This window comes from Heptranchias perlo, chromosome 22 (genome assembly GCF_035084215.1).
Source record: "Heptranchias perlo isolate sHepPer1 chromosome 22, sHepPer1.hap1, whole genome shotgun sequence".
Lineage (NCBI taxonomy): Eukaryota > Metazoa > Chordata > Chondrichthyes > Hexanchiformes > Hexanchidae > Heptranchias > Heptranchias perlo.
This window is the reverse complement of record NC_090346.1, coordinates 29,940,142-29,952,437: the sequence shown is the minus strand read 5'-3', so window position 1 is coordinate 29,952,437 and position 12,296 is coordinate 29,940,142. Positions and strand designations below refer to the sequence as shown.

At 40.7% G+C, this 12,296-nt stretch overlaps 1 protein-coding gene across 3 annotated transcripts in view; it reads right to left on the bottom strand.

The window, feature by feature from the left end:
* The window catches only part of clcn7 (chloride channel 7), a 77,084-nt gene that overhangs the window by 27,254 nt on the left and 37,534 nt on the right, over positions 1–12,296 (bottom strand). For all 3 annotated transcript variants that reach the window (XM_068003180.1, XM_068003179.1, XM_068003181.1), the window contains exons 14-17: positions 11,958–12,018; positions 6,922–7,066; positions 3,255–3,348; positions 75–244 (exon numbers count right to left, since the gene is read on the bottom strand). In XM_068003180.1, coding sequence (XP_067859281.1) covers positions 75–244; positions 3,255–3,348; positions 6,922–7,066; positions 11,958–12,018 — 470 coding nt within the window. The remainder of the gene's footprint in view (positions 1–74; positions 245–3,254; positions 3,349–6,921; positions 7,067–11,957; positions 12,019–12,296) is intronic.

Below are 12,296 nucleotides of genomic sequence, written 5' to 3'. Positions count from 1 at the left end.
TTCCCTTTAGAAAATACCAAAAATCCATGTATTACATTTACTACTGTTCAAGGTTATGAAAAAAAGAAACTCACAGAGTCTGGCGAAACGGTGGAAAGAAATAGTCCAAACAATCTTCCCCATGCAGCACCAATTAGTAAAGATGGAATGAAGATTCCACTGGACACTGCTAAGCCATATGTCCAACAGGCCAGAAAAAAGTAACTTAACGTGAACAAGCCCAGAGTCATAGGATTGTATGTACCTACAAATACAGATCATAATGATCAAGTAAATGCTGTCCTTGAACATCAGCCTCTCACATTTTGTTTCACAGTATTCAGTTTTCTTGTTAATTTTCAGCATCAAATTAACCATGTTTTTTTGAACTTTAAAAAATGATTTCCCCTCTCATCCACAAAAATGGATTATGATAAGAAGTCATGTTATAAACATTGAGAGAGAAAAACAAAGGCATTACAACAGCAGCAACAATGAAATAACTCAAACTTGAGGGACCAGTGGGAAGGTGGAGTTGCAGCTTCTTTCAACATTAGTAAAGGTGACAGAGAAGTTAGATTTACAAGGCAACACATGGAAGAAGCAGACAGCGAGAGGAAGGAAATGGGCGAATGAAAGTCAATGTGCTGTTGCATGGTTAACCTGGTTACCAGATTTTGTTCATTATTTAACGGCACTCTGTACTGTATATGCCTGGAGTTTGTTTGGAAGAAGCTGAAGATCGTATTATCTGTGCATGTTTCATCCACCTCTTCTTCTCTTCCATCAAGACCCTCCTTATAGCCCACCTCTAACCAAGTTTTTGGTCATCTCTCCTAACATCTGCTTCTTTGACTCAGCATTCATTTTATTTTATTACACCATGGGATGTTTTTCTACGTTAAAGGCATTATGTAAATGCTAGCTATTTTTGTACGTTAGTTTTCAAAACCCAAGATGGAGATCTAAAAAATCGGTGTCTTTTAGCGACTGATGTTTGTGATCCCGAAGACAAGTAGAAAACAACTAATCTGTGTAGTTATAGTTCCAGATGCACAGCACTGCCCAAATTTGATCCATTGATAGTAAAAATATTCAGTGTTCAAATATCTATCTTTACAGTTGCCTGCGATGCAGCAGCCCAAAATTCTTATTCGATTCGCCAGTGAGCTGCCTGGGGACGTCCAGCAAGTGTCTGCAGATCACCAGTTTCGTGTGAATAAGGCCCAAGGCCCAATATCAGATGTGCCTCGAGCCTACCCGTTCTAATGCAGGAATTGTTCAGATTCCATTGGAAGTTCTCAAAACAAAAATTTTCCGCTCATAGGTGATATGCTACAACTTGAAGCCTTAAGCCATGCAAAAGACCCAGAGGGAACATTAATTATCAAAGGAGGAAAATAAAAAGATATCCAAGGAGCTGTGCCCATTATCCTTCGCACCACACTACCTTCAGAGAAGTCTTACTGCAATGCTGATGTTGCATTCAAGTGATAGATAAATTCTTAAATAGGTAACTGTTGGTTTCAATACAAAAGCCATCCAGTAGAGGCTCAGAAATAGCACAAGATCTAACCCTTTTTCTGTGACTACAGGTCTGGCTTGCATGTGCATTATGGATGTTTGGTGCTCAGATTCAATACACAGCCAAATTTTCTTTGGCTAGTAATGGCACCACTACTACTGTCTCGGGAATTATCTGGAAAATAAAGGGAAGGCATGCAGAATTCTGCTCTGTCAAAAGATTTGGGGGGAGGGGGAAAGAGGGAGAGAAAGAAATTTATGCAGTATGGGCGGATGGCTAGGAAAGCAATAAAGTCTAGAGGTGACAAAGGCGTGGATAAGGGAGAGAGAGAAAGAAAGAAAGAAAGAAAGAAAATAGAAGAAAAACACTTACTACCAAAGTCTTAATTTTTTTTTGCTTTGAGGAAATCAGGCATAATTGAGAAGCAGCCTAAAGTTCATGCCTGGGCTGCCATTAATGGACAGGTTGCTACTAGCACTGGTCTCATTACACAAGAAAGCTACATTCCTAGTAATGATGGAATGTGACTCAGCTGATACTTTTGACAACAACAAAAATTGTTCTTTGATGCTGTCTCAACAGATCTTTACTGATTTCTTTATTTGATCTGAAGCACAAGCTATTGAAGAAAGGCAGGTTTCTGAAGCTTGCCAATGTGTGAAATATCCTATCTCACCCTTTCTTTCAAGAATACTTTCCATCAAATCAAGTGGTCATAATAAGCCCTGTTTTGATTATTTGAAGTAGATTGTGCACATCTAGATGTATGAACCTGCAGCAGGATATGCACATGGAAGACCTCTCCCTGATGAGTGACAACAGAATGATCAAACTGCTGCTGATGACAGGAGAAAGATAACTTAGTTGGAACTTGTTTTGACAAGACCTTAAATGAAGCAAAATACTAGGGAAAACTATATGCATAGTTGGCAATTATGTGGTACCAATTTTTTTTTAAAAGAGACAGTGTCCCAATGGTGTTTCCTTATTTGGCTGGAAGCCTACTAATGTGTACGTGGATGACGAACAATGATTAGTGCTTTTGTTTTTACTTTCTATATTGTGCTCAATATATAATTGTACTAGAAATTTTACTGCATCAATTTTGTCCTTGTATTTTAGCTCTCTGCAATATGTTGTTTTACTCCAGCATTACTGATGATCTTCCACATTGTTTTCCTGAAAACAAAATAGCAAATTGTTGTGCTTGCTAGATCTCCCCCAAGCCACAGTCAATATCCCCTTCATTTGTATTCCAAATACAATAATGCAAACATAAAAATGGGAAAATTAGACTTAAGGCCTAACAAGCACATACTTGTAAATTAATAAAATGACAAGTGATAAATGGTTCTGGGGTAGAGTTGAAGCACATTTAAATCACCCTAATATTACAACCACATTCCAAGTACAGCCATCCACAAACTGAAGAAAATTACTGTCTTTGACTTGCTTTTCTTCTGAAAGATGTATGCTAGAAGGGGCTGGAAAATTGTGGTTAACAGCTTTTAAAAATATATATTTGACTGTAGTGACTAAACAATTTTAGAAATATATATGTAAAAACTATAAAGCACCAAGTTTAAAAGAAATATATTAAAAAGTGCAGGTGTAATGAAATAGCCATGTAGTTATGAATTATTAATTAGTTAACATTCTTGAATTGTTAATCATACCAATACTGCAGCAAAATACCAGTTCAATAAATTTTTAACAGAAAAGCTGCATTACCAACTTTTCTAACACTTACCCTGAGAATCATGAAACAGACTACGAACGCTCTTTTCAGGAGTGTTGAAGAATGCTGTGGCCATTGTGTTGTACTCTCCATCTGGGCAAAATAGCTGAAATTACAAAAGTGATCTCATTAAGACAACATGTTTCAATTAAGCAAGACAGCATTTGATATTTTGATGTGGAGAAGCCGGTGATGGACTGGGGTGGCCAAATGTAAGGAATCTTACAACACCAGGTTATAGTCCAACAATTTTATTTTAAAATCACAAGCTTTCGGAGATTATCCCCTTCGTCAGGTGAATGAGTGAAAGGTTCTCAAATCGCATATCTTATATTAGGCTGGGATAGCATCACACCAACCAAAAGGTGTCGTTGTTGCTCAAACAGGCCAGCCACGGAGAACAGCACGTCCCAGTACACTGGATATGCATTGTGTCAATTACACAGACAGAAAGAAAGAGACCCAAATGGCAGAGAGAGAGAGAATATTAAAACACATAACTTTTTTTTCCCTTTTTGCTGGTGGGGTTACGTGTAGCGTGACATGAACCCAAGATCCCGGTTGAGGCCGTCCTCATGGGTGCGGAACTTGTCGATCAACTTCTGCTCGACAATTTTGCGTTGTCGTGTGTCTCGAAGGCCGCCTTGGAGAACGCTGACCCGAAGATCGGTGGCTGAATGTCCTTGACTGCTAAAGTGTTCCCCGACTGCGAGGGAACCCTCCTGTCTGGCGATTGTTGCGCGGTGTCCGTTCATCCGTTGTCGCAGTGTCTGCATGCGAAGAATCACTGAAGAGACTACATGATCACATCAACAAGTTCCATCCCACCATCAAACTCACCATGGACTACTCCTCAGAATCGGTTTCTTTCTTGGACACACAAATCTCCATCAAAGACAGGCACCTCAGCACCTCACTCTACCGCAAGCCCACGGACAACCTCACGATGCTCCACTTTTTCAGCTTCCACCCTAACCATGTCAAAGAGGCCATCCCCTATGGACAGGCCCTACGAATACACAGGATCTGCTCAGACGAGGAGGAACGCGATGGACACTTACAGATGCTGAAAGACGCCCTCGTAAGAACGGGATATGACGCTCGACTCGTCGATCGACAGTTCCGACGGGCCACAGCGAAGAATCGCATAGACCTCCTCAGAAGACAAACACGGGACGCAACCAACAGAGTACCCTTCGTCGTCCAGTACTTCCCCGGAGCAGAGAAACTACACCATGTTCTCCGCAGCCTTCAACATGTCATCGATGATGACGAACACCTCGTTAAGGCCATCCCCACGCCTCCACTACTCGCCTTCGAACAGCCACCCAACCTCAAACAGACCATCGTTCGCAGCAAATTACCCAGCTTTCAGGAGAACAGCGTCCACGACACCACACAACCCTGCCACGGCAACCTCTGCAAGACATGCCAGATCATCGACACGGATACCACCATCACACGAGAGGACACCACCCGCCAGGTACATGGTTCATACTCCTGTGACTCGGCCAACGTTGTCCACCTCATACATTGCAGGAAAGGATGCCCTGGAGCATGGTACATTGGCGAGACCATGCAGACGCTGCGACAACGGATGAACGGACACCGCGCAACAATCGCCAGACAGGAGGGTTCCCTCGCAGTCGGGGAACACTTTAGCAGTCAAGGACATTCAGCTACCGATCTTCGGGTCAGCGTTCTCCAAGGCGGCCTTCAAGACACACGACAATGCAAAATCGTCGAGCAGAAGTTGATAGCAGAGTTCTGCACCCATGAGGACGGCCTCAACCGGGATCTTGGGTTCATGTCACGCTACACGTAACCCCACCAGCAAAAAGGGAAAAAAAAAAGTTATGTGTTTTAATATTCTCTCTCTCTCTCTGCCATTTGGGTCTCTTTCTTTCTGTCTGTGTAATTGACACAATGTATATCCAGTGTACTGGGACGTGCTGTTCTCCGTGACTGGCCTGTTTGAACAACAACGACACCTTTTGATTGGTGTGATGCTGTCCCAGCCTAATATAAGATATGCGATTTGAGAACCTTTCACTCATTCACCTGACGAAGGGGATAATCTCCGAAAGCTTGTGATTTTAAAATAAAATTGTTGGACTATAACCTGGTGTTGTAAGATTCCTTACATTTGATATTTTGGATAACTGCAATGATATCTACGCAGTTGTTTAGACAGCCAATGCAAACAAGTTCCTGGTTTAACCAGTCGAATTCCTCCAAAGCAGCCAGACACTGAAGTCGTTTGGTGGCAAAGATTCCAACAGAAACTTCTTAGATTCAGTCTCTAAAATAACACTGCTTTGACTGGTGTGAGGTTTTGTACAAAACATCTATTGAATAGTTAGTGACGACTCAAGAGTAGCCAAATAATTAATGGTAACTTTCTTGGAATACACTTCAATTTGCAAAATTTGTTGAGCAGAAAGTTGCCATGATTCTGATACTACAGTGCCTACTAACAGTTTGAATTTTTTTTGAACAAAAAAATTGAATTATCCAATAATTTACATTAAGCAACATGAACAGCAGCAAAGTGGGAACTTAGTGCTAAAAAAGTGAATCAGATCATTTGAATTCAGCACCTTTAAGTTAAGAGAAGACTGTATCCAATTAACTTAAAAAGGAAGATGGTTCAATAAAAATCCATTCAAATGTTTGTTTATTTTTAAAATTGCTAATTTTTCTTCACAAGTTTTCTGTCCTCCCTCCTCAAGACACTGAATCCTTGTTGGGTTACAATTCCACGGAAGGCAGTTAGCCTCCTGCATCTTGCCCAAGTGGCCAATATTCATGTGTGATCACAGCACGAGGAAGTAGGTTACTCAACCACAAGGAGACACAAGAGTCAAGCCAGGCTCCATCTTCACCTACACACGCTGGGGCTCATTGGGTAATCAGGAGCAGCAACAGTGGCTAATTAACCCCTCGCTAACTCAGAGATACCAAGGTCAATTAAGCATCCCAAATACCACACCAGCTGAAATCAGCTAGCTTAGCACAAATCTAGAATCTTATAGGTCTGAATGCCTCAACTGTACACAATGTTAACCCAATGAGCCATTGGGGCTTTTAGTTTGTGCAGCAGGATGTGAACAGATTTGCAGAAACCATTCCCAGTTTTATTATTGTTTTTAAATTACCAGATACAGTTCTGTCCAATTCATGTCATGGTTTTTGCACTGGGCAGACTTAGGTTACAGAAAAATTTTAATTGATTCTCAAACATAAATTGTTAAATTTACCCTTCAGTACCTCACCCAAGTAGCTATTTTTCATGTGCAAGCCGTGAAAGAAAGTGTCAGCAGGCTATTTGATTGTGGAGGATATCACAACCTTGTCCTCCCTCAATGTTCATACACTACCAGCAGTAGGTCCCTGAACAGAAATCAGCAGTGGGAACCTAGCCAATTGTCTCTCCCCTAACTCATGGGAGCTAAGGCAAACTGTAGCAGCTGTACAATCGCTCCAACTAACAGCAACAGGCAAATTAAATCACTAAATTCCCTCCCCCTTTCTTACTCTTTTTAATTACAATAACTTTACTTTTTTATTGTCAACTTTCTCCCCTCCTGAAGGAGCTGATGAGCTGTCAGGGAGGAAACTGATCTCTGAAAACTGAAACTCTAAGCTACAAACTTCCAGAGAAGAAACAATAACTTACTTGGAGTGGATATTTAATAGGATCTTCTCCAATAGGCTGGCAATCATAAGCGTACATAGCATAAATCATGACAAAAGAAACTGTAGCAGTCACTGCCCCAACCAGCATAGCCTCAATCACTTGCAAGCATGGACGATGAATGTACCTTTTTAGGCAAAACAAAAGCAGGTTAACATTATGTTACTTTAATTTGTATTGGTCTTCAATTTAGTAACTTAGTCAAAACATGGTTCAAAAATCACTGCCAAATGTATATTATTCCAACCAGATCACTGTGATATGAGAGACAGAGCACACACACGCAGGGGGAGCGGAGATGACAGAGGGGCACAGGAGGGAAGAGGAAAAAAAATATTCTATGTAATTAAATCAAGCTGTCAGTGCATGCTTGATAGGAGCAACAAAATGAACTTTAGTGAACTGTTCTATGGGACAACAATAGAATTAGTGAAATTCATGTGTCCTTGGAGGGCAGAATTCTCAAAACATGACAATACCAGACTGCTATTCTATGTACATAAGGATTAGTATCTACAAAAGATACCTTACGACCTTGTCTTGTTGAACTTTATAATCTTAATTCGCAGTCACTTTAATTCAATGTTCTGGCAGCTTCCTCTTCATGTGTTTTCTAACTCAATCTGGGTATCCCGAACACTGATTACTGGCTCTTAAAAATAACCAAACCTTTAAGCATCACCCAACAAGGTTCTGAATGAAAGCAAATGACTTGAGTTCTAATGAATGATTTACAAACCTATGAATAGTTTGAATGAAAGAAAAATTCAGGAAGGAATGAAAGATTGATGTGGTTTGGTCGGGTATTATTTTCCTACTTTTGGTTGCAAACTCACCCTTTCAGGAAGATTAAAATTAGAGGTTTCCCATAGCATTGCTCATGGCAAGTTGAATGTTTTAGAAGGACACAAATGAAATACTGTTCCAGAAGGACAATATTGTTATACCAAATAATTTCACAATGTATTATTCCACTGCACAGGTGGTTTCGTGTCCCTTTAAGGCCACCAAGTTGAATGGTTAAATAAACAGAGCCCAAGTCAAAGTGTAACTGTTCTTTGGTCAGGGAACTTGAGATTGGAAATATACTCATCAGTTTCAGGCAAGAGCCCAGGCGCACATACCATTTTTCACATCCGTAATAGTAACAATGTGATACCTACAGTGTGTTATCTGTAAGCTCAGATGTACTTCAAGATAGCAGTAGATTTCCCATGGTGTTATTCACGGTTAGTCAGATGATATGCCATTTTATGACAGGAGTGTTATACCATGTAACGTCCAATGTATTATTTTGCTGCTAAGGTAGAGCAGTGTCCCTTTAAAACTACAAAGTCTAATAATTTGTAGATTGGACTGAGTTTGTTAACTTCAGCCTGAAGGTTAGAAATGCACGCAAGGAGGAACCAACATTTTAAAACTGTTTTGCAAATGTGACACATCTTTTCAATATATCAAAAATAGACAGCAGTGATGTCTTGATGTTAACAGCGTATACCGATTCTCCTATGATTGACAATTCAGAGTTTGCACTTTGGCTATTATACTGTAGCTACCAGTATGAGGCCAGTAGCTACCAAATTGATTCCAGCCTGGCAGTACTTCAATTTATGTGGCCTAGCTCTAAAGTCAGCATTCTGTGCATGCATGCTTACATGCATGCACTCTCAGCTGGTAAGTTGGAAATGTTTTGACAGCAGGAGCGACCACACACTTGGAACTATTTAAAGCAAATCTAAGTCTGTAAAATGTTCAGGAGTTCCAATGGTTTGCCATCCCACTTGAATTTTTACTGCATGCAGTGTCAAACCCATACTATTTTACGCTGCCTCTTCCAACAGGTGCTGAGAGTTAGATTTGGGACAGACTCCGAAGTGACAATACTTTTGCATCACAATGAAGTGGAAATTGTCAGCAGCAACATAACTGGCCATATAACTGCATCCTGTAATCTCAAACACACAAATCTGGTTAATGTTTCCAGATAGACCAGTATCAAGCCCAAAAATGAAAGAACAGGGCTAGGGTTTTTCTTTGCTACCAAATGCCTAATATATTGCTGCATCGTTATTACACAGAACCTGAGTCATTTAAACTTTTGAGTAGAGATGATAATCAATATTTGAGCTCAGTTCCATGTGTCACTCTTTATTTTTGAAGGAGTACCATAGAATACAACTTTATGCTATGTCGTAACAGTTAAACCAACACAATCTTCTACCATACCTTAAAACTGTAATGCTTGCAATCACATGCCATGAAAATTGCAACCTTTCAATTTAGAGGACAGCATATTTCCATACTTCAATGACATGACAACAATAAGAATCAGTGTCTCCACATGGCCTGGTCAATAGATTGAGAACACATTCCCATCCTGGATAGAATGTTTATTACGTGTAACAGATGAAGAAAATTCAATTAGGAAATTGTCAGGACAGTACCAGCTCAGCAACATACTGGGCTATTTAGATTTCAGTGGCACAGCAAAACAACATGAGCTACAGTCTCATCAGCTTATCAGCTGTACAGATTAAACTATAAAATTAGCACTGAACCAGTTGTTAAACAAATTATTAGCTGGTGTTAGAAATATGTGGAAGGGGGAAATCAGCAGCCATCTGGAGCAAAACTGCCAATAAGTTATTGGCAATTTTATATTAGAAGTCCTGAAACTTCCAAAATTCTTCTCAAGATGGACTCTTATATTCAACACACTGTAGAGACTTGAACCCGAGTCCGAGATGTGATAAGACAACATGTTAACACTGCACCACCCAATGCCATTCAACTTTTTTTCTCTGCCTGTGAAGGACAAAAAACAACTTGAACACGAATATTTTAAGGATCTGGATTTGTATGATTTGGGCCTTCATACACCATTTACCATTAAGAACATTAATTTAGGGTTTCCAATACTTACAGATTAAAACTATCCAGTACTAAAGCAGTTCACATGACAGCTGCATTCCTTCAGAGCAAGTACAAGGTCTGATGTGGTAATGAATATATTGGGCATGATTTTGATCCCGAGCCGGGAAAGGGGGGGTGAAATTGCAGCCGGGAAACCCGGAAGTACGGGTTTCCCAGACGTCCTTACGATTTTGACGTACTGACGTCTTTTTTTTTTTTGGCAGTTTCCCGTCCGACTGACTGGCCTGATTGGTAGGCTGGTCTCAGTCGAACGGGACAGCAGCCAGGGAGAGGACGTGTTCTGGTAAGTCTTCAGGTAAGGCTTTCTTTGTATGGATGATGGTTGGGGGGGGTGGGGGGGGGGGGGGGGAAAAGGAGAGGTGTCGGGATCGGGGGTCCCTGATTGTTTTGGGGAGGAGGGGCTTGGGGGAAGCACTCCTCTGGGTCCACAACCGTTAGTTTCGGTCCTTCTTGCCTCCTTTCACATGGCGTAAAGGAGAAGGCCTGGGAATCCCGGTCCCCAGGGGTTGAAATTGGAAACTGTGGAAAAATGGAGGCCCACAGCCGCCTTGAAATGTTGAAGGTTTTAATCACCAACCCGCCTCCTGGGACCGGATTAGTTGCCCACCCCGGTGAAAACCGGAAGTGGGCGGGTTAGAGGAGAGTTCGAAATGGTTGCGATTCTGAATGCCCCCTCGCTCCCAACCCACCCATTTTTCCCTTTTAAAATCGTGCCCATTGTTTCATTCATTACACATATAACATGGAAACCAGATCAGATAGCAGTGGCTGGGAATGCACAGCTGCAGCTCATCACTGCCTTAATTCTAAGAGGGTTTGCAGCATATAGCATTCAATTTTAGTGCTTTTTTGGGGGTGAGGGTTGGGAAAGGGAATAGGGGGAGATATAGTTTATGTTTATAAACTTTCTCACTAAGTTTGTTATATTACTGCAAGAAATGGAATGTACACATATCACTAAAAGCTAGTGCACAGGTACAAAAAGCAATCAACGAGGCTAATGAAATGTTGGCCTTTATCTTAAAGGGGTTGGAATACAAAAGATGCTTCAGTTGTACAGAGCTGGAGCACTGTATTGATTTGAGCACCGCACTTCAGGAAAAATATACTGGCCTTGGAGCAGATGCAGCGCAGATTCACCAAAATAATACCAAGGCTTAAAAAGTTAAATTATGGGGACAGGTTGCATAAACTTGGCTTGTATTTCCTTGAATTTAGTAGGATGAGGGGTGATCTAATCGAGGTCTTAAAAAGATACGGGATTCGATAGAGTAGATAAAGAGAAACTATTTCCTCTTGTGGGTAAAGTCATCTTTTTTATATTAGAGCTAGGCCATTTAAGAATGAAAACAGCATTTTTCACACAAAGGGTAGTGGACATCTTGGATGCTCTCCCGAAAAGGCTGTGGATGCTGAGTCAATTGAAATTTTCAAGACTGAGAGCGATAGACTTTTGTTACATAAGGGTATCAAGGGATATGGATCAAAGGCGGGTAAATGGAGTTGAAATGCAGATCAGCCATGATCGAATAGAATGGCAGAACAGGCTTGAGCTGAATGGCCTGCTCCTGTTCCTATGACCGCTTCTTACAATCTCATTTCATTCATGCAATTTTCAACAAATGTTTCTGAACTGGTTTACAGAACTTTTTCTACAAATATGCAAAACCTGCTTTCTCCAGATATTTACAACCCAGATTCTAAGAAATCAATTGCACATTAATGTAACATAAGAAATAGGAGCAGGAGTAGGCCATACGGCCCCTCGAGCCTGCTCCGCCATTCAATAAGATCATGGCTGATCTTCGACCTCAGCTTCACTTTCCCGCCCAATCCCCATATTCCTTGATTCCCTTAGTGTCCAAAAATCTATCGATCTCAGTCTTGAATATACTCAATGACATAGTTCGAAAGTAACTATCTCTCCAAAACCACTACAAAAAAACCTAAAAGCTAGGAGGATTATTGCAATTCTTTACAGAAAATGGTAACAATTGCAATTGAAGCCAGTGCCAGATTTCTCTTTCAATGCATCCATTTCAGTAACATTTAACAGAAAAATGCATTGGCTTTGCACAACTTACCTGATTCTAAACATTGTAAGCCAGTAATTCAACCGATTAAACACTGCTCCCAGCATGCCACCTGAAGTACAAAGAGAATGTAATATTTGAATAGGCTTTTAAAAATTACCAAATTATATTAAATTCGCTAAATATGTCACCACAGCAATCAAAGGCTGAGACGGATTTCTTACATTCACTATTCCAATCAAAGGCATCGTCCACACATCATAAGAAAGGTCACATGAACCATTAAGATATTGAACTTGATATCAAAAACCTTGCCCACGTGACCTTTCTTGTTGCTGTGCCAAACATATGTAAATAAATTATAAGTCCAAACAGTTTGATGAAGGTGCG